Source organism: Centrocercus urophasianus, unplaced genomic scaffold (assembly GCF_019232065.1).
Source record: "Centrocercus urophasianus isolate 14NV4802_14NV808 unplaced genomic scaffold, USGS_Curo_1.0 seq_7, whole genome shotgun sequence".
In the NCBI taxonomy this organism is placed as follows: Eukaryota; Metazoa; Chordata; class Aves; order Galliformes; family Phasianidae; genus Centrocercus; species Centrocercus urophasianus.
Window position 1 is genome coordinate 601,637 of NW_024885310.1, and position 21,817 is coordinate 623,453.

Consider the following 21,817-nt stretch of genomic DNA (forward strand, 5'->3'; position numbering starts at 1 on the left):
TGCTTTCTGGAAGGAGTCTTTCTGGCTTTTACCCTTCAGAGCACTGTTTTGGGATAGAACCACATGCCAATCAGAAGATGATCCTTCCTTGCTTGTTCAGAACTCGTTCAATGAAATCACTGCCATGCACCCATTTGTCAGAAGGTTTTCTTTATTCTAGCATCACATTTGCATTCCTACTTGTTAGTTACATTTTGGAACTCCTGGTACAAGACAAACTAGATTTTCTTTAAAAAGGAAAAAAAAAATACATAAAAAGAAATGTAAGCCATAGCAGAGGACCAATAGCAGCCCCTGGGTGCAAACAGCAGCAAATCTGTGGGAAAGCTGAGGCAGGTGAGGAGGCCAGCACACACAGACCCTATTCCAATCTTTCAATCAGTGTAAGATGGGGAAGGGTAAGAGCACTGCTAACTAATCTCTGTGGTAACAGGAGGTTGCACAGTACCACAGACAAAATATCAGAGCATTTCCGGCAGTCGTCACAAGTTCCTTTCCTGCAGACGACAGAAGTGTCTCAAAGTCCCCCCCCTCCTGCCTGCCCCAAAGCACACACACCATGCTCCCCACAGCACTCATATACATCCACACAATCTTGTTTGCACAGATGTCATAATGCTTACTGCCACATGCAGCACATCCGCACGTACTGCTCATGACAAGGGTGCACTATGCTGAGGCATCCCACAGGCTGTATTCCCTGCAACACCCACTCTTGTCTGCAGTCCCACCTGCATTCCTGGAGAACAGCTCCCCTGTGCAGGGCTGACCATACATGGGGACACACACGCTGATACACAGCCACATAAATATCAGCACGATGACCTGACAGAAAGATTCCCCTGACTCTTTTCCCTCCCCCAAACATCATACATTTAAAAAAAAAAAAAAAAAAAATCCTACTGAAAAGTCCTGGAAGCAATTGGGAGTCTGATATTCTCAAAGCTGCCAATGGAAGAGACCAAGTGGAGCCAGGCCATGATGACCTTCCAGAAGGAGAGGTGGTTACAGAGCTGAGAAGGAGGCTGGAGGTTCTTCGTTGCGAAGTGTGAGGGGCCCAGGCTGGATTCAGATCCCATGGGGAGAGTCCCGGTCTGGTACTAGCCTCCAGGTGCAGCACCAGTTCTGGACGAGAGTGGGTGGAGGCCGCCCAGCTCTCTGAGGCTGGGGCAAGAGGTCAGGATCAGTCCAGCCCCAGGTCCGAGTCAGAAGAGGACCTCTCATCAGCTATATCATGGATGGCATTCTCCATGGGGGCCAGGTTGCCACTCGGCGTGATGCCCATGGGTTGGATGACTTGCTCTCTGCAACCAGGGAGGAGAAGGGAGAAGGTAACAAACTTGCAGCAGCACTGGAGGAAAGGAAGTCCTGCAGCAAGAACTGTAGGAAACTGGCATGAAGCAGCCCAGAGCAATCCCTCAAGCCAGCACCAAAAGCAAAAATCCCATGTAAGAGATGAGGACAGTGAGGCAACAGCTGGAAATACAACCCACAGGTTTTGCAGTTCTCAGTTACCCTGAAATAGAATCTGTTTTTAGGGTCTCATTCTGCAGTGCAGGATGGCCAGAGGGAAACAGAGACATCAACGTCTGTTCTCATCCTTTAACACACCGTGGAAAAACTCATGCATCAAGTGTACTGCCCCTTTCCCTCCTGCCCCTCAGGAGGGCAATCAGAACACTTAGCAGACCGTAGGCCCTCTTTGTGGTACCTATTAATGATTTAACAGGACCCAGCTTATGCAAATTTGGAAATACTTCTCCAGGTATCGTCCCTAGTCTCATGATCCTACAGTCTGCAGAGGCCAGTGATAAATGTAAATCACACAGATGCTAATACAGGCATAAACACACACAGTTTTCTCATACCTGGACAACTTGTCAAACATATTGACTAACTTCATGGCTTCGTATTCCTTCTGCTCTTCAGTCATCCCTTCCATGGGGTTGGGAAGTTTCTCCTCAACACGTCCCGTCACAGGATTAATGCTACAAGAACAGTGAGACCAGTGCAAAGGAGGGAAGCAAAGAGGTAAGAGCTCTGCCACAGAAGCATTTCACCCAAGAAAAAGGTAAAGATAGTGGAACAACATCAAAACTAAGGGCAAAACGTCAATAATGAAAGAAGACAAGGGAGTTGGCAGGGATAGACAGGAAAAAAAAGAGATAGAGCTGGAGGAAGGGGGATGCTAACAGAGAGGAAGCAGAATTCTTACTTGGGCTTTGCCTCTTTGTACTCCTCTGTGTCAGTGTCCTCGTCTTCCGAGTACTCTCCCTCCTCCCGGCCACCAGCCATCAGGCCTCGTGCTGCCAGGAGCCCAGCTGCATTCCCGTAGCCTGTGTACTTCACGAACCGCGACACTAGCGGGAGAGAGACGGACCTCGTGTTGATCCTCCTGCTGTGCGTGCCAACAGTGAGCTCAGCTGAAGGCCATGGAGAAGCGGTGCTCTGCAGAGGGTCACCACCCCACGCCCCAGAACTCCCTGTGACTCACCGCTCTCCTTGCAGAGCACGAAGAGGAATTCAGCTGCACAGTGCTTCACGTCGGTGTCGATGTGGGTCATCAAACGCACCAGCTTGTTCCGCAGCGAGTTCCCCACCTCCGGACGATTTTTCACATCCCGCAGCGGAGGCAGCACCTACAAAGCCACAGCGAGAAGCAGTAACTGGAGCTGGAACAGCATCCGTAGGGTAGGCAGGGAAAGAAGTGCATGCACTGTACAAGTCAGCTAAGTCTAACAAATCCACAGAGCACGGGGGGAGGTGGAGAAAAACACCGTGCACATCATGGGCTTCAACCCCACATATATATGAATCTAACAGAGAGAGGAAGTCTCCTTGGAGAATGGCAATATTTAGGCAGCTTGCTATTCTCCTCTCTCCTCAGAGCACCACCACTTGACTTTCAGCTGAATCCATGGCATACCTTTGCCTTCAGGAACTTCCTTGTCTGGCGGTGGACTCTGGCACTCTCAGTCAGCAGGTTCAGCACAGGGGTCAAGCTCTCCTTCAGCTTATGTCCCTGCAGAAGCATTCACAAGATGAGCAACATGTCAGTTACACTGAGCTCAACTTCCCTGGCTCATGGTGGAGATCATCAGCACTGAACTGCAGGGAAACAGAGGGACACTGAGACATAACAACAGCTTCTGCTACAGGAAATTCAATGTTTCATCATTCCTCCAACAGCAAGGCTTTCTGAGTCCCTCTGTTCAGCATTTCTACTCAGTGCAGAACATCTAGAGCAGATAAGTGCAGCAGTAAAATCTGAAGACCCTCTGGAACAACTCCAGAGAATGAAAATGGCCACTAGTTCAGTAACAGTACAAAATCAGGCTGTCAAAAGCAATGGAACGAAGCGGGACAAGTGCCCAGGAGGAGTAAAGAAAGACAAATGGTCTTGACAAATAACACTATGACTGCCAGTCTTCCGACAGCAGACTGTTGGGACAGTGTCATAACAAGCCACCAGTCTAGAGACTTGCTTGCATCAACCAATTAAGCTGCCCACCAAATCATAATTGACCTGAGTGAAACAGAATATTTGAATCACAAAGATAAGCATCTGCTGGCTCTGTCAATCTCACTACCTGCCATAGCAGCAGTGCCAGTGACCCTCCCAGTTCACAAATGTTCTAGTCCTACCAACTACAACTGCCACTTCTGTACAGCACTGTCTCCAAAGTAGCCATGCCTTTTACTTGCACTCCTGTGATTTTGGCACGATGAGTTGAATTGCTCAGCACCAAGCCTGAATGCAAGCTTACAGAAACGTGCCCTGCACTGATCTTGTGAAAAGCAGCAGCGAAGAGCTCTGTGCAGCAGCCTCTCAGCTTACCCTGTCAAGGCGTCGTTCTAGGAAATCCAGCAGGATATTAACCGCATCCATGTTGACACCCATGTACTCCAGTGATCCCGGACGGACTTTTGGGGTCAGGAGAACATCCAGACATTTCAGGGGCAGGTTACCCAAAAGATTAACTGTGTGGCTTAAGAAAGAACAGAGGTGTATACATAGTCATGGATCTTTGTTCATAGAAATTCACCAACTATACAGGAATCAAGGTTCTTTATGACCTTCCAGGAGCAAAAGGACTCTGAAAACAGAACCAAGCCCTCTTTGGGCTGGATCCCAAGTTACCTACACCACTAGAATTGAATAAGCGAAACTGCTTCCCTCCTCCACCCCCCATTACAGTTGAACAACTTGCTGAAAGTCCAAAAATACTTCAGTGACAACAGAAAAACCACAGACCTTGACACAGAGGCCAACTAGGACCAAGCCAGGTGGAGAGAGGGTGGTCTCTAGGGACTGCTGCTGCATCACTCATTCATACTCTGATGGCTGCTAGAATGCATTGCTCAGAATCCTTTCTACTGTGGTCTTCCTAGGGACAGATGGTACTGCTTGCTCAAAGCTGACAGCCCTGAACCAATAAGGCCCAACAGTGTAACACATGCAATTTCTGAGCATGGCTCAGGAGACGTACAGTTAATTAAGACCAGCCCAGGGACTCTTTAATTAAAAAAAAACAACAAAAAACATCTGCCCTGGCTCACTGTGGGTAGCACCATCAAAGGGACCTGATAGATTACTCTGAACATGACCTCAGCAGTCAGGAAGGCGCAGACCAAACATTTTTCTCCTGTAAACCAGGCTGTGGTATTACTGCACACAATATGACTGCAAAGGACAAGGCTACTTCTGAACTCTAGCAGCATGAGGAATTTGCAAACCAGACAAAAGATGCCTGCTTCTCAGCAGTGGTTCTAACAATCACCGTATAAGCAAAGGATGTTAATGCCAAGGTCAGGCAGGGCCAGCGCTGGGGAGACCTCGAGGCTGTGTCCAGTAAAGGCCATTATCTAGTTATCTAGCAGACCTGTGGAACTCCTCTGTCCGGTCCTCCCCGTCAGCAGAGATCATGAGGCAGTGGCGCAGGAGGGCACCCAAGTGCCGGTACAAAGCAGCATCTTCCTGGTCCCAAAACAGAAAACGAAAACCTTGATCAGAAAAGTGAATTCTCCACAAACAAAACCCTGCTGCCCCTACAACCCACAGCCCCATCCCTGCCCTGCAACAACCTGCTCACTTGTATCAGGGGGTATACATGCAAATATCCTCCAGATTCTCAATCTGCTGCCAGATACCTTTCCCATCACTCTACAGCACCAAGTCAAGGGCTAAAAGAGGCCCAGGAGCAGGCCCAGGGATAAAGTAGAGATGATATCAGACCTCCTTTTGATCTTGTCCAGAGGCAAAAGGCAACAGGACACACACAAGTGAGTTACGTGGGGAGAGTGAGGAGGGGGAGGAGGGGGTCTGCTTTCCCACTTGCACAAGTCATTAATATCATTAAGAAAGAAAAATGCCCAACTTGCAGGTTTTAATGCTGAAAAGTCTTAATGTGTCAGACAGAGACAGTGCCCTATAGAAAAAGGTCCAGACACACAAGTCTCTTGCTACGCTTACACGTAAGCAGAGGCTGCATGGGGGCTGGTATCTAACACAAGGATGTGCAAGAGGCGAAAACCAGTAGACAAGCGAATGTAGTGTGGTGCAACACTCAAGCAGCTTACCTCATCCACTTCCCTCTTGCTGGAATCAAAAGTGATATTGAAGAGCACTTTCAGGATTTCCATGGCTCGCTCCGTCTCTTGCCGAGGCAAAGGTGGAAGCAGTCCTTCCTCAGTGACAACTTCATAGGGGTCCATCCACTTGACGCCAAGAGTCAGCTCCAGGGTGTCTGTCATCAGGCTGATGCCCCGGAGCTCCTGGGCTAGCTGCTGTCGGATGTCCACTCTCAGCGCTGTCAGCAGGAAGAGAAGACGCAGGTCAAAGAACTTGACTTCATGAGGAAGGCTCCTCTCATTGTAGAGTTTGACGCGCTTTGTCAGGCCCACCACCAGCCGAGCTTCAGCTGTCAGCTCCTGTGCCCTCGGGCTGCTGAAGACAACGTTGCAGAGGCATTTGAGGGATTCCAGGATGACCTCCAAGTCTGGGACCTCTCGGATGATCTCCTCTGAGTAGTCAATGCCAGCATGCCTGGAGAGGGTCTTCAGCCCTTCCTTGGTGGTGAAAGGCTCAAGGCAGTATTTGTCCCGGGACAGGATGCGGATGCTTTCCAAGCACGTGACCTGGCAGGATGGCTGGAGCTCTCTTTCCAGGAACTTGATCAGCAACTGGGCCATTTTCTGTGTGGTTGAAAACAAAGAATGTATCACATGCTGACACTTCACAATGCAGCCCCAGTGCAAGGTAGCATGCTGTAACACCCCGCCCTAAAGATGGGAGCATCATCTAGACACAAAGCATCATCTACATACAGGCCTTCTAACAGCTCTGATCCAGGCCATGCACAGCAGCTCTCAAAGTGTTTGCCTCTGGCACCTAACGCTGACCCAAGTCAAGCAAGGACAACCAGCAAGAGACAAAGAATGGCTGGGGAGTGCTGTCAGATCTAAGTGGAGAACAGGAAGATGCAGCTGTTGCTGACTGAGTGAACAACTACTTATTTTAGCTTCACCCATGGTTAGGATGGGTTACCTGACAGCTGCAATAAGCTAAGAAAGCAGGGCAAATAAGTCCCTTATATCTTCACTGAGGACCAGCAGTCAATTCAACAGCAGTGGTTCAGCCACACCCAGAGCCTTAAGACCAGAGAAGCATCTGCTTTGGGTGCTCCAAAAACAGACTGCTGAGGCTGAGAAGCACCAGAGAACTGCTGTGGGAGGGGAAAAGGAATAAAATGGGTTCAGAAGTGCACGTGATGTGGTAAGAAAGGAGGGGAAAAGACCTCAGAAGATTCAAATAAAAAGAACCTCCCTAAATCTCAGAGCTGTCTGGAGCCCTACTAGCCCAGATCCTCAGTAGGTACAGACTAACAGAGCTCCAGTAACACTGATTTATCACAGCTGAAGATCTAACCCTTGTGAGTAACAATAACATACGTGATAGCAAACATGGAAAAGTACAAGAGCAAAAGGTAAAGCTTCACACAACCCAGTGCAGCTAGGTTTTAACTACACATCATACTCCACCAGTAATCCCCTGCTTCCACACACAGTCCACCACAAAACTGATCCAGATGGAAAATATCCCAGGCAGAAGAAAAACAAAGGTGTTTTTCTTAAAGCAGATCCCACCAAGCATACCCACAGTGCAGCTGTGCAAAGGCCTGCCCTGGCATAAGAGAAATGCCATGAGTGGAAATGGACAGGGATATTTCTTTCCACTGAGTGCCAGATTATTCCAGCTGAAAGGGTTTCTTAATACACAGCCTTGGTCAAATCCTGCAGATGGCTCTGAGCAAAAGCACTTATCTACATGCTCCTGTGAACTTTGCCTAGCAGACTTGCACCATTTACACACAAACACACACGATCACACTTCTCATGCACGCTGCTGAAGCTATATGCATCACAAAGCCCAAAGTGATTGCTAACGTTGGAAGAATGCTGACTTTTATCCTCAGCCACCACCTAAGGAACCCAACCAGGTACTTCATCAGGTTCAGGAGTAAGAAACCATCTCCTGCCCTGCAGGAGCTGCCACCTCCAAGCATTGCCACACAAGCTCAGAGCTGCAGATTTCATTATCCAACAAAAACAAGAAGCCAAAGAGCATGCCTACCTTCCTCTCCTCCCGTTCCTCATCATCAAAGGTGAAGCACTGAGATTTCTGTAGGGCAGAAGAGAAACAAGGTATGAGTTTAAAAAAATCCACGAAACTGCCTTCCCCAACTGGGGAATGGACATAAGCCTGAAAAGCAACAGGTCTGAAAAACACGCTGCAAAGACATACAAGCCTTCTTAAGAGCAGTTCTTACCAGCTCAGAGGCAGGGAATCAAAGAGGCAAGGTGTCAGAGGACTGAGAAAGGTCTGCAGTATTCACAGGATTTGTAACAAGCAGCACAGGCTCCTGAGGAGCCAGACATAAGGACAGTTTTTTTGCTGCTGAGAGTTTTGCTTCATTATTGCCTTCTCTGTTCAACACAGTTTGCATCCAGTAACTCCAACTACATCTCACCACAAGCAGGAATGAAACTTGTTTGAAAAGCACACATACAGCCCATGCTGCCAGGTCTAAGTTGCTTTCCTTCTCTTTCATCCCTGAAAAACATTTGATGAATACCCATTTTACTCTTCCGCGGGCTCAATGGTGAACACTGCATGTCACAGGCCAAAGCTGCGCCTCTCTGATGGACGAGCTTAATTTTATATACTGCAGCTGTGAGGCGGGTATTCAACACATTCCAAATACCCCATAACTCATAGAATAGTTTGGGTTTTAAGGGACCTTAAAGTTCATCTCAACTGCAACACCTTGCCGTAGGCACGAACACCACCAGATCAGTATGCCCAAAACGTCCCTCAGACTGGCCTTGAGCACCTCCAGATACTCAGTATCCACAGCCTTGCTGGGCAAAATACCTTGACTACACTCAGTGACACCATCAAGCTATGCCTACACTCTTCTCCCCTTGTTATTGTTTCTTTTCCTTCCTAAAAGAAAGCCTCACCTCCTTGCTACTTGCAAACAAATCCTTGTTCTTTGCTCCTACAGCATCCCCAACTCCATGCAGAGCGGAGCTTCTCCTTGTGCCAGTGAATCTTCTCAAGTCAGAACGTTAGCCAGACTGATTTCCTGCACAGGGCATTTCCAGAGCTTCTTTGCAGGCTCCTGTGAGCTAATTTACATATATATTTTCATAACACACCTGTGGGTTTCCTTTAACTGTATTTTACTCCTGGCAACCAGGAACTGACTCCATATTTAATAGTGAATTAAATATACACACACACACACACACACACACACACACACTAGGGAAGGATATAACATCAGCTTTTGCAGTAAAAAACGATGCAAGGAAGTCACTTGGTTTATCATCAGTTTCATCTCTTCAGCCGCTCCATTTCTTCCAGACAGGCTAGCAAAATCAATGACATTCTCACGAGTTTCCTACGCTTGATATGCTGACAAAGAAACCAGCTGGAGGAATTCAAGGCATTGGTTTTGATGCCTCAACATGGTTGCACAACAAATGCCATTTGCTATCCTAAATTCTCCAGCATGCCAGCTGCTGCCAGCAATGCTAATCCTGCAGACCGTCCTTTTAACAGGGATCCACTGTCCTTAGCTAAGACCTCTCCTGTTTCAAAACCGACTGCTGGAAATAGAAGTGCTCTTCCCCTCTTGCACACTCTTGTAAAATATTCACAGGTTTTCCCCACCAGCTTTTCCCTCCTACTTTGGAATGGTGCAGAATGAGTCACAGATCTGCAGGGCCAGCTCTGGCCTGGTGGAAACCCTCTCAAGGAAATTTCCCTGGCAGACAGTTTCAAAAGGGAACTACCCCTGCAGATGATCTTTGCCACTGTAAGGCTGAGCCACTTGCATTTCAGCTTCCCAACATAGTCTTCTCCATATATCACACTCACTATTCCATGTGTCAGCTTTCAGATCGGGCACCTGAATCCAATTCCAGCCTCCGTTCACACCAGTTTCTAATGATCTTTCCCTTAGAAATCACAACAATTCCACCTGCAGCTCCTCCCTTGGTGTGAGTTTTTTTTACCTCCAAGCCTTGCTCAACATCAAGGCTCCTCCTACTCACTCTTCATGCCCACGATTATTCCCCCATCAGGTTTAACTTGTGATCTGGATAATAAAGAAAATCCTTCCCATGTGCTTTTCTTCCAGCATAAACGAGATAAAGCGAGGCTGCTTAGCTGCTTCCTAGCATGCATCAAGCAAGATGCAGCCTGCAAGTAATAAGACAAAGCAGTCTGTGACATCTCCAGGGAAGAAATACAGAGACAGATGCTCAGAGGAGACAAACTGGGGACAGCTGGGTAGCACTGCGATGCCATAACAAGGCCAACCTGCTTCCAGGCTTGCCAACAGAAGCAGGGGACATCAGGCTGAGGTGTGATGCTTACTCACCTCCTGGTTGTAGATCTGAAGCACCTTGAGGACCGCATCTTGCTCCCCGTTTTCCACCGTGGCCACTACAGTCCTGAGCTCCATTACATCAACAGCTCAGCAACAGAGGAAGGGGAAGCAGAGAGGAAGGGGAAGCACAGAGGAAGGGGAGTGAGGGGCTTCCAGGGCTCCTGGATAACAGTGGTGCAAAGGGATCTAGATCCTGAGAGCTGAGAGGGAGCCAGAAAGGGGTGGGGAAAAGGAGGAGGAAAAGAAATAAAAATCAAGTGAGATGGCTCGCTGTTACGTCCATAAAGCAGAGCAGATGGGTGAGCCACGTACGGCCAGCCCTCCTCTCTGCCCCTCTAATCCTCTTCTTCCCCTTTGCTTTCCGACGTTTAATGCACGCCCTCCCAGCGCAGCGCTGGACAGCCCCCCCTCCCTGCCTGAGGATTACCGCGGCAGATCACGGCGCTCCCCGAAATAGCTCCCTGCTCCTCCTCCCCGGCCTGCCCCGATTCCTGCCATCGCGGGGAGCAGCTACAAAAACAAACAAACCCAGAAACATTCCCGGGAAGCGAGCGGAGCTGGGGAGGACAGGCAGCCAGGCGGCGGACGGCCTGAGGCGGGCAGACCCAGGCGGTGGGGGGGCGGGAGGAAGCACCGTTACCTGCCTGTCCCCGGCGCCCTGCCGCATCTCCCGCGCTCGGAGCTCGCTAACCACAAGGGCACGCGGCGCTAGCACCCGGCCCCGCCACCCAACGGGGAAGGCGGCGGCCCGGCAGCCATTTTGCGGAGGCGGGGCTCCTCCTGCCGGGCGGGGCCGCTTCCCGCCACGCCGGGCGCCGCCATGGCGGACTGGGGGCGAGGTGAGGGGCTGGCCGCGAGCGGCGCGCTGGGCCGACGGCCGCCAAACGGGGCCGAGGGGCGCCCCGCCGCCATATGGGGCAGTGTGTCCAACGCGCCGCGGGGATGTGCGGTGGAGCGCGCCAGGCTGATGAGACGCATCTTTTTTCTTCTCAGGACAGAATGCGGTTGCCATGGAGGATATGCTGGACGTGGAAAACAAGCGCATGGCAGAGAGCCTGGCCAGCAAAGTCACCAGGCTGAAGTCGGTGAGTTGCTGGTGCTGTGGTGGAGGAAGGGCGGTTATCGCGGTTGTACGCTTGCAGGGTCTCACGAGCAACACAGATGTGTGGTCAGTGGGCTTCCTACGTCTTAACGGCCCTCGGAGAGCCCTGTGGTCATGCGATGGCATGGCTTGTACCAGTAGGAGGCAATTCTGAATCTTTGGTCCATCATCTGTTGGCAGCATTGCTGGAAGGAGCTTTTATATGTCTGACATATGAAAGTTTCTGCCACCTTGCCAAGCTTTATTTCTACAGCTGAAGAATTCCGACAGCCTGAAAGAGCAGTGAGAACCTTGTTTTGTGGCTGTGCTTCACAAACCTGTTTGTGTGGCAGATGAAGAGCAGATGAAACTGCATCCTCTAGCATGTTTCAGGTTTTACAAGCATTTAGATGCATTCTAGGTTGTCTTCGTGTTATAAGTTCATTAATATCAGTGTTCTCTCTTGTGCTCTGTAGCTGGCTCTGGATATTGATAAAGACGCAGATGAACAAAACCGATACCTGGATGGCATGGTAAGGAACCAAAAACAGTGTAAATAACATGAATTACCATGTTGAAACCAGTTTGGTCAAAGGTGGGAGCTCAGCTTGGAAGTTTAATAGCCGTGTGCGCTGATGGTGTTGAGTAACTGAAATGGATATTTGTTCAGCCCAGAAATTAGAAGAGTGGAGAGCTGGAATAAGAGGTGTAAAGGCAAGAGATCTTAAAGGAGAAGCCCTGAATCAGCATGCAATTGTGCTTCTGTTAGAGAGATTTTGAGATGTTTCAGGAGAAACATGAGCAAAAACTGGGAGGTAGTTTATGAGTAAGGAAAACAGACAAGGAGTCAAAATGATAACAAACTGCATTGATCTGAGACCTGTTTGCTACCATCTGGTGGTGGTACAGATGCATGCTGCCCCGTGCTGAAAAGAGAGAACTGATGGAAAGAAACTGTATGATTTTGGTGCTTTTTAGCCTGACCTAGCATGCATTAGTGGTGCTAGCTTATGTAGAGACATTTCCTTTGTATGAAGTATTTACTTGTGCCGTTGCCATGAGCAATGGCAGGGAAGTTCCTCCCGAGAGAGACATGATAGGCACAGAGACACAGACAGTTACTGTGCAGCTCCTGCTGCAATTGTTTTTTAAGCAGGAAGCAGGACTCTTCGTGGACTGCTTTTCCAGTTTAAAATGCCTCTTTCTGTGTTTTCTTTCTCCTCCAGGATTCAGATTTTATGAGTGTGACAGGCCTGCTGACTGGCAGTGTGAAGCGTTTCACCACCATGACACGGTCTGGGAGGGAGAACCGCAAGTTACTCTGCTTTGTTTCTATAGGACTGATTGTTGTTTTCTTCATCCTCTACTATCTTGTGTCCAAAGTGGGGACTTGATCTTGGTTCTTGTGCAGCAGTTTCACTGAACTAAAATTACGTGATTGACAGACTTGTTCAGAGCCTTTCTAGGTCTGCCGTGCTTCGGGATCTTTGGGACTTCCCAACAGACATTCCAAATAACTTTTCACCAGTGTTTTGTCACTGTTCTCGGAGATAAAATGAGTATGACAGCACAGTCACCAGCTCCAGATGAGGTCCCCATGCCCACACAGTGGCAGTTGTGGGTCACAGAATGACCCAAAGCACAGGCATCTGCCCTCAAAACCTCCAGCCCCATATGTTTCTGCACCAGCTCCTGGAGCTGGGCCAGTGCCTGCGCCAGCCCCCCTCTCCATCCACCTGGTGCAGTACACCCCGAGTTCAATACACCCCAACACCTCCATCATTAGCATCACCTTCTCTATGTCTACCGAGAACTTGGCCAACAGTTCATGACTGGTTCCAAGCAATGACTGAGACACATGTTCTTCCACCTGTACTTTATGCTGCAGCTTCTGAGGGTGTCTCCATCCTGGGGGTGGCTGTCCCTGTGTCACCCATGTGGTGGCAGTGGCCAACAGCTCCAGGAGGGCCTTCTGGCAGTCAGTGAGGGCATCCTACAGCAGCATGGTACGGACCCTTTCCCACTTGTGCAGCCACTTTCTGGTGCAGTCCTGTAAGCTGTCCACCAGGAACGTGGCATGCTCATGGAGCTCACTGCAGAGGAAGAAATGGCACAGCAGGCAGACGAACAGGCAGTTGTCACTGTCACATGGTAATGCCATGTCACTGTCACGATGAGGGTCCTGCGGGCACAGTTACAGTACAGTAACAGTCTGGTGGCAGTGTGGTGAATGCCAAACACCACCAGGTACACCAAGTGACAGTTGGCCATAGCGCCTCCGGGAGAATTCCTCGATCAACAGCCCTGCAGACTCCACCTCCGAGTCTTTATCCAGCACCACGACTAACAGGCAGCACCCAGTGAACAGCTCCATCTGAGCAGCCATGTTCCACAGCACCTACAGATCCTGCAGTGCCCGGATGCAGTGTGGCTGCACCTCCACCTGCTTGTCATACAGGGTCCACCCCAAGTACTTGAGGTGTCAATCGGTGAGGAATGATGCTGGGAAGTGCTGCATTCACGTCCTCAACTCCTCCATGAGTCCACCGAGCAGTAAACCACTGTACAGGACACTGCACCACAGGGCCACTGCCATACACAGCATCAGGGCTGCATCTGCAGGGACAGCAGGTACTTGGACAAGTGCTCCTGGAAGAGCTCCGTCAGCCACTGGATGATAGCGGTGTTGTCCACCTCCCACAGCATCACTCTGTCACCATCCCTTGGCAGCTGCAGGAGTGGATGATGAAGGTGAGCAGCTGCAGGAACACGGTGGCGTGGTTGTGCTTGTAGCCCTCCAGCCGTTCATCAGCCACCGTCTGGACAGCCGCCTGCCCTGCAGTGACCACTTCATTCTAACTGGATTTCCACATATCACATGGTTTTGATGTTCATGCCTTTATTTCTTGCAGCCAATTCTTAAGGGATACTTTTGTCTTATCTCCATTACTGATATTTGCCAAATCTGACAAATCCAGGCATTTGTCAATACAAGTTTAATAAATCAGCAGAGCTTTGGAAGCTGCAAAGTTTAGGGTGATGATTTATAAACTTTGGAATTATGAACGTGCAACTTAGTCCAGTGCGGCCACTAAGCTCTTAGACATAAGGAAAAACTTCTTCTCTCAGAGTGGTGAGGCACTGGAATGGCTGCCCAGGGAGGTGGTGAAGCTGCTGACCCTGGCAGCATTCAAGAGGTGTCTGGATGAGGAGCTACGAGATCTGGTTTAGTGCTTGTGGTAGCAATGGTAATGGGAAGACAGTTGGACTAGATGATCTTGTAGGTCCTTTCCAACCTTGTGATTGTATGATTTTTGTGCTTGGTCTCAGTTTCCTGTTGACTTGGAGAGCTGTTAATATCCTTGGTGTCAGTGTTGAAATGAAATCTGTAGTTTTGAAATGAAGTTAGCATTAGGTACTAACCCCGATACTTTCTGGTGGTTTCAGCAAAGAGTTGCTGAGGAGTACAACTTTGATTGCTCGCTTGGTCTTCATCATCCATCTAGGTAAAGCTTTGAATGGACCCAACAGGAAGGCTGAGTCAGAGTCCACAAGCTGCCTTGATTTGCACACGTATAGTGCAAAAGATTTTAAGAGGACAGACGAGAAAGCTAATTACAGCCTTGTTACAGTTAATTTCAGGTATTAGAGCACCCTGCTATTAAAGCACTTTGAAAGGTGCGGTTGAGGTCGAGTAAAACTTCTAAACCATGCTGGTGGGGTGATGCTGGAGAGGTCGAGGAAAGATTCAATCCAAAGGTTAAGGGATTTATTTATTAATATAGGAGGCAACCTAAGAAACAATTAACTTGCTTTGCGGAGTCCTTTCTGCAGTGCTGGTGTCAGGCATGTGGCAAAGCACACCCCAACCAGTTCGGTTTGCAAAACAAGTGTTCCCCACAAACGTGCAATGCAGCGTGGTAGCTGGAAAATAAAAGTTCCTTTCCCTTCTCTGTCTTTGCATTGGGCTAATCAGCATCTCACTTGCGGTACACCCTAGCTGTGTTCTTCCATAGCTGAATTATTCAAGGCTGCCTCTAATTCCAGTAAGAGATTTATAACTTTAAAAACACTATGTCTGTTCGGGGAAAGACCAGAAACAAAAAGCTCTTTCTCACACGAGACAAACCTCCACTGCAGAAGCCTCCTGCTCTGACTCTACAAAGCAGCTGCACAAAAGCACTGTTTTATCTCATCTGTTTTCTGTACCAAATACTTGCACGTTCTGGTTTTCCCTGCTGCAAGTCTCTGCTTATTTGGCCTTCTTGTCCTCCAGTAACCTCTGCAGAACTGACACGTTCCCACTCCTGTTTCAGTCTTCCTCCTCTCTAATGAGCCTATATTCATCAATGGCTGCAAGTTTCCTTTGGCTTTGGACTAATCCAGGTCCAGACAGAAATAGACAGTGTTGACCTTTGTTGTGCTATGTCAAAGCACTAAGTCCTACTGTAGCTGGAGTAGGTGTCTTTTTTTTTCAAGTTTGAGAAAGGATGTGCAGGGAAGGCGGGTAGAAAAGGAGGCAGCAGTGACTTCATTTGGTTCTTACTACTGCTTCCTTTAAATGTGGCAGCTCCCAACTCTTGTCCATTCTGAAGCTGATGACTTATGATGAAGTGCCACCAGAACGGTCTGATCTTCACAATGATGGCAATTTCAATTTGCTTTAGCAGTTGTAAATAAAGCACTGGTTTTAGACCGTTTTTCCTTTGTGTTTTGCTTTTGCTCGTGTTTTCTAGGCTGCAAATCAAGATAACAGCATTCTGTTCTTAAACTGTACAGAACTCAGTCATGCTTTTCCTGTAGAAAGTGCACTATATATACATGTGTATGTATACACACATGCTAAATCCTTAATATTAACCTTAAATTGAAAAGCTGAACATGAAGATTCTCGAATCCAAACTGAATTGTCCCTGCCACTGCAGGACAAAGCAGGAATTCGCATGAAGCTTGAACTGTTCTTTGAAATATTGTTTTCTAGCACCATCTAATAGTAGCCCTCTCAATTGTTACATTAACATGTTACACACAGAGTACCTTCAAATTTCCTCAAGTGTTAACGCGATTAACACACTACTTAAAAATGTACAACATCTTCTGGTCAGGGCTGAGTGCCAGTCCAGCTCCCTGCACTGTCCGGCAGAGCTGGTACAGTGATTGCAGGCTGGCTGAGGCATGCAGATGCAGCTCTGAACCTGTCAGCAAAGGCCAACCAGGGAGAAAAGTGTGAGGCAAATAAATCCTGCTGTTCTTTTCCCTCCTGTCCTGCACTCAGAAGCCTGTGATTATTTCTCTCTCCACATCATCTCAAATGAGTGGCTTGGGAAGGGGGAGAGAATGTAATGACTGACATTCCCAAGTTTCCTCTCATTAAACAAGAACAGAAGTGAGAAGCTTTGAAATGTCAGACCTTCAACTGCTAAAGCTGGGTCACAAAGCAGCAACCACAACTAAGAGCTTTACAAAACATTCTCTTACCTTGATTTTCACTTATCACATTTTCAACCTTGTGTCACTAAAAGATATGTTTTGTTGCTAGTGGTAACTTCTGTGCAGGGTGCAATGGTGCACAGGGGGTGCTTGTACAAGTTTGCCAGGAAGAAATGGATGTTTGCACGAGGCACTGGGTGCTCACATGAGGGGCTGGGTCCCCCTGCTACCTAGCAGGAACTCAGGTGTTCAAGTGCTCCCCTCATCCAGAGAAACCCAACCCCTAGGGCCCACATGTTCTCACCCCCAGGCATTCAGGCACAGGGACGAGGCTTAACTTGCATGCATTTTATTTACTGTTCTCAACTGTGACACGTGGGCTGCATGCAGCATGTCCCACGTGTAGGGGGAGATGTCACCAAAGAAGTGGAATGAAGTGGCACGTCATTGGGCATGGGGGGGGACATGGGGTTGGCATCACTGGGGTGGGGAGAGACTGTGGGGTGTTATTGGGGCTGAGGGGAACACGGGGTGACCTTACAGGTGTGAGGGCATGATATGTCTGTATGTGTCATGTGTGGGAATACATGGGGTGTCCTTAAATACATGAGGTCACACAGATGGCTCCTGTTCCCCCTCACCTGTGCATCTACCCATGTCCTCAGGTGCCCTCAGGTCCTACCCACGCTCACAGATGAGCTCAACGACGCTGTGCTCCATAGGGACAGGGTCAAGGCAGCGGTGGGCAGCACTGGCAGCCACCTCATCCAGCAGCCCCTGCACCACACGCTCATCAGCAGCAAAGCGCCAGAGGTAGAGCTGTAGGTAGTGGCCGTCCACCTGCACCTGCTGCAGCCCAAAGCGCCCCAGAGTTCGCAGCCGCACGCACTCCAGCAGTGTCTTCAGGCTGATCTTGATGATCCCTGTCAGCACTGACACCTGGGACACGGGAACAAGTGGCATCAGGGGATTCCCAACACAGGGAGGCCTTGCGCCACAGCTACTTGGGGATGAGAAGAATTAAGGGACAATCCTCATCCTGGTCATCAGCCCCCAGGGATGTCCTGAGTTCTGACACATGGGACGTGTCACATGGGAGGTCAGGGATGCCCTCAGTTGGGCTGTTGGGGGTGGACCAGTCTCACCACCAGGGGCATGGGGACTCCCTCATCCTGGTCCACATCCCAGGGACCTCCCTGAAGTCCAGACATGCTTGTCGTGCTCTGGGGAACCCCAGAACTTCAGACACAGGGACACCAGGGGCATGTGACAGGTAGGAAGGCAGACAGCTTTGGGGCCTTTGGGATGTGGGGTCAAGAGCTGCCCTTGGGGACACTGGCATGTTCCCATGCCTCACCTTGTTGAACTCAACAGGGCTGAAGATGTCAATGCGTTCGGAGAAGAGCTTCTGGATGTTGCTGAGCAGGTGGGTGTCCATGGGGGCGCTGAGGATGGTGACAACAGCACGATCAGGGATGCAGAGACAGTCGGAGGGCACGGGGAAGATACGTGCAGAAAAACAGGAAATGCAGGGATTGTCAGGGAACAAGGGAAGGAGACTGAGAGACAGAGAACACAAAGACTGCCAGAGGATACAAAGACAGATGGGCTACGAGGACAGTTTGGGTGCACAAAAACAGTCAGTAGAACATGGGAATGGACAGCGGATGTGGGGACAGTCAGGGAACATGGAGACAGCCACAGGACATAGACATGGGGCACATGGGAATCATCAGGGGATACTAGGACTGCCTGGGGACATAGGAACAGAAAGGAAGATGGAAACAGCTGGGGAAGTTGGGAATAAACAAGGGATATTTGGACTGTTTGGGGATGCAGGGCCAGCCAGAGAAGGAGGATGGATATCGAGATAGGGATGTGAAGATGACAACAGGGACATGGGGACAGTAGGGGAAAGTTGAAATATTTGGAGATGTTAAGACAGTTGGGAAGACATGGAGATGGTCATGGACATGGGGACAAAGGTGTGACCCGGGGTAACTGGGCAGTGACCAAGAGGTGGCCTGGGGCACAGAGCTGACCTGGGAGTGTAGCTGGGGGCATAGCGTCCCGGTGCCCGTGAGCTGCTGTACACAGAGAAGGCACGTCGGCTCGAGTCACTGCTCTGCGCCCGCCGCACTCCTTCCTCAAGGAGCTGCCCCACCTGTAGCATCACATCACTATCTTCCAAATCCACTCAAAATATCTTGAGGCTCCCAAAACCAACCAGGATCCCTTAAAACCCTCTGAAACCTCCTAGTCCCCCTGGGATCCTTCCAAACCCCTCTGGGTCCCCTTAAAATCATTAAGAATCTTATTGGGACCACAGGGATCCTCTCTACACCTTCCAGGGATGTCAGCCCCTCCCCACCACGGACCCTCTGAAACTTGAAAACCCTCCCAGGAACATCTGGGACATTCTGGGGACACCAGATTTAGGGACACCAAGAGAGACTCCCCAGGGACTCAGTGTTGCCCTGACCTGGACGTCGATAGCAGTGATGTCCTCGACCACACGCTTCATGACAGCACGGACATTGCGGGGCTCGACGGTGCCCAGCCAGTCCCGTGTCTCCACGCTCTTCCGCAGCATCTGTGCCACCGCAGCTCCCTGGACCTGTACGTAGTGGTCGAGCAGCCGCTGCGCCGCTCCCCGTGCCTCGGCACACAGCGCTGGCCCTGGCGTCACTGCTGGCCCTGTGTCCTGGAAGTACAAAGGATGCTCTCCAGGCTGCTGAATATGCTGCTGTGTCACTGCTGTCTTCATGACCTTGGAGCATTTGGAGGGACTTGGGGATACGCATTTCCCCACTGCCTCCTGGGAACATTCTGTGCTGCCCCTTGGGACACCCTGGGGACACTTCCGCATCCATGTGCGGAGGAGGGACCACATTCTGGATGGAGACGGAGACACAGTGGGCACATGGAGGATCCCCATGAGAACATTTTGGAGTCCCCAGATCACACTCAATTAGAAGAAAGGTCTCTATGCCTTTTCAACACTACGAAATCATGGACAGACACTGGGACACCTAGGAACTCAGGGCCAAATTGTCACATCTGGGAACAGTCAGGATCCCCTCTTAGCCATTCTGGGCCAACGGGGGTAGTTGGAGCGGCTTACCTCTGGAGGGAACTGCTCATCAGTAAGAGTGAGGATGTAGCTGACGGTAGTGGCTTCGTAGTCAAGGCAGAGACGGGCAAGGAGCAGCAGGAGTGCTGGGGGTGCTGCAGGGGCACCTCGCTCAGCTGGGCTGTCAGCAAAGCCCCGAGCAGTACGGCAGAGCCAGCGCACGAAGGCCACCACCAGCCCTTCACGCACTGCCTCGACACAGAACTCCCCCTGTGACCAAAAATGGGAGGGTTACACTCCAAAAATACCACATTGACACCCCAAAAAGCTGTTACAGCACCATTAAAAGCTTCATCTGCACCCCACAGAACTGCTTCTGGGCAGTGACATCACACTCATGTCACCGTGCAGACATGACTGTGACCAAAACCGGAGGGTTCTGCCCCAAAAATACCACCCTGGGACCATCAAAAAGCTCCCCTGCATTCTCAAAAATACTTTTGGAGCTCAATGGAGCTCTCCACCATAGTTCCTAACAGTTCCTCACACACTTCCCTACTGTCCCCCAGTATGAGCTCTGCAACCTCAAATCCATCCTGTACAAGCCCCATTGACCTTTGAAGAGCTCCAATGAAGCCAAATCTGCCCTCTGCAACGCAGAACCTGCCCCATGCAATCCCCTAACCACCCCCAAATCATCCCTGTGACCCTCTCACTGCCCCCAAGCTCACCTTGAAGTAGGGCAGGCTGGCAAATGCAACATCCCTGGCAGTGAAGAGCTGCACATAGGCCAGGACGGCCTTGAGCTGACCAAGAACGGAGGAAGAGAGCGTGGCCAAGAGGTCAGGCAGTCCAGGGCCATCCTTACCAGGAGGTCGGGGTGCAGCCAGCGCCTGGCGCACATCACCCAGGCACCCCAGAAAGAAGGTCTGCAGTGCCCGCAGGTAGCGGGCCACCCGTTCACGCGCTGCTCGGGCCACCAGTGCAGCACCTGCTTCAGCCCCGGCTGCGGGCAGCAGCTCCAGGAGAGCACGGAGGCGGCGATGGAAACGGTCGAGTGCCCGCACCAACAGTGACGTGTCACCCAGACCTCGCTCCAGGGCCAGGCGTCGCTCCAGCAGCTCGAAGTAGCGGGTGGTGAGGGTGGAGGCAAAGGCCTCCAGGCGGCCATCCCCAGCCCCAGGGTGCCCCTCAAAGAGGCTGCGGTATGAAGCTGCAAGGAGGCACAGGTTGCTCACAAAGGCTGAGCTGCCGCGGTCAACAAAGTCAAGGATGTCGGTGGCGGGAGGTGGTGTGGAAGCAGTGCCAGAGGGGTCAGATGGGGGCAGCTCAGCCTCCAGCGCCGCCAGCTCAGCCTCAAGGCGGGCACCAGCCTGGCTCAGGAACTCCTCGCACAGCTCCTCGGGTGGTTCCTCCAGCTGCAGCAGCATCTCCACACACTCAGTGAGTTCCTTCGGGTCCAAGGTGTCATCCCTGGAGGGAGGGAAGGGATGAAGGGGTTAGCTGGGAGTGGTAGGAGGTTTCAGGGTTAATGGTGGCGCAGCAAAAAAGAAGGAAAAGCAATCAAGGTCATCAGTAGGCTTCAGGGTTAACGATAATTACTGAATAGCAAAGAAGAAAAAATTACTTAATATCATCAGTATATTCCAGAGCTAACAGCGGTAATAGTAATTAAAATCATTATTCCAGTATTCACAATAACTAGAAGAGTAGTAAAAAAGAAACTGTGACTGTTAGGGAGTTTCCTGAGTTAGCTCTATACCACAAACACATGAGAAAAAAATACATACACCATAATTTTGAAAAAAAGTTCTCAGTACTCTTCAGAATTAGCCCTGTATTCCATGAATATTCTGCAACATGTATGGTTCCTGGAATTTTTAGCTTCCAGAGTGAATACTCCCCAAGAACATCTATTTCCCAGAGCTGTCATCAGTAGGTTCCAGAGTGAACACATTAAAAAAAACAAAACAACACCCACAACATTTCCTGGAGCTGTTGTCAGTCGGTTCCACAGCGAACATACCGGAGGTGTGCACGGAGGCGCTGGGCCAGCTCAGCCATGATGGCGTGGCTCTCATCCTCGATGGCACGGAAGGAAGGCAGGTGGCGGTAGTGGCGCAGCACAGCACGGGCACGGGCGTAGCAGTGCAGGGCCCGTGCAGGATCAGCTCCTGGTGTTGCCCACCGCCGTAGCCGCCCTGGCACCTCCACGAGGGATTGCAGCTTCCGCAGCAGCGCCTGCACCCCTGGGGGAGGGGGGGGGGGGGGGGG

General features: G+C 50.4%; 3 protein-coding genes across 8 annotated transcripts in view; 1 reads left to right on the forward strand and 2 right to left on the reverse strand.

Annotated features, from left to right (window-relative positions):
* Nucleotides 1–133: 133 nt before the first annotated feature.
* On the reverse strand, nucleotides 134–10,699 carry RIC8A (RIC8 guanine nucleotide exchange factor A). 4 transcript variants are annotated; one of them, XM_042837312.1, is made up of 12 exons: nucleotides 9,951–10,032; nucleotides 8,524–8,691; nucleotides 7,830–8,113; nucleotides 7,634–7,681; nucleotides 5,581–6,195; nucleotides 4,884–4,978; nucleotides 3,839–3,989; nucleotides 2,927–3,022; nucleotides 2,495–2,639; nucleotides 2,216–2,360; nucleotides 1,869–1,988; nucleotides 134–1,304 (listed from the first exon to the last, which is right to left on the reverse strand). In XM_042837312.1, exons 5-12 carry the CDS (start codon nucleotides 6,190–6,192, stop codon nucleotides 1,184–1,186), a joined length of 1,485 nt encoding a protein of 494 aa, XP_042693246.1. In that variant the 5' UTR covers nucleotides 6,193–6,195; nucleotides 7,634–7,681; nucleotides 7,830–8,113; nucleotides 8,524–8,691; nucleotides 9,951–10,032; the 3' UTR covers nucleotides 134–1,183. The 4 variants fall into 4 exon arrangements, with proteins under 4 accessions (XP_042693246.1, XP_042693244.1, XP_042693245.1 ...); XM_042837310.1 differs by lacking the exons at nucleotides 7,830–8,113; nucleotides 8,524–8,691 and adding an exon at nucleotides 10,600–10,699 and having other exon boundaries at nucleotides 9,951–10,159; XM_042837311.1 differs by lacking the exons at nucleotides 7,830–8,113; nucleotides 8,524–8,691 and adding an exon at nucleotides 10,387–10,445 and having other exon boundaries at nucleotides 9,951–10,159.
* Nucleotides 10,700–10,738: 39 nt separating this feature from the next.
* On the forward strand, nucleotides 10,739–12,484 carry BET1L (Bet1 golgi vesicular membrane trafficking protein like). The gene is made up of 4 exons (XM_042837321.1): nucleotides 10,739–10,798; nucleotides 10,953–11,044; nucleotides 11,517–11,573; nucleotides 12,267–12,484. The coding sequence occupies exons 1-4, from the start codon at nucleotides 10,780–10,782 to the stop codon at nucleotides 12,432–12,434; spliced, it is 336 nt and encodes a 111-aa protein (XP_042693255.1). The 5' UTR covers nucleotides 10,739–10,779; the 3' UTR covers nucleotides 12,435–12,484.
* A 2,307-nt stretch (nucleotides 12,485–14,791) lies between these two features.
* Nucleotides 14,792–21,817, reverse strand: part of VPS51 (VPS51 subunit of GARP complex) — a 9,806-nt gene continuing 2,780 nt past the window's right edge. For 2 of the 3 annotated variants that reach the window (XM_042837316.1, XM_042837317.1), the window contains exons 5-11: nucleotides 21,570–21,792; nucleotides 20,275–21,016; nucleotides 19,595–19,813; nucleotides 18,953–19,174; nucleotides 18,513–18,634; nucleotides 17,828–17,915; nucleotides 16,804–17,409 (exon numbers count right to left, since the gene is read on the reverse strand). In XM_042837316.1, the coding sequence (XP_042693250.1) occupies nucleotides 17,149–17,409; nucleotides 17,828–17,915; nucleotides 18,513–18,634; nucleotides 18,953–19,174; nucleotides 19,595–19,813; nucleotides 20,275–21,016; nucleotides 21,570–21,792 (1,877 nt within the window). In that variant the 3' untranslated portion in view covers nucleotides 16,804–17,148. Of the gene's footprint in view, nucleotides 15,778–16,803; nucleotides 17,410–17,827; nucleotides 17,916–18,512; nucleotides 18,635–18,952; nucleotides 19,175–19,594; nucleotides 19,814–20,274; nucleotides 21,017–21,569; nucleotides 21,793–21,817 lie in introns of those variants that run through there. The other variant, XM_042837318.1, reaches the window with a different exon arrangement.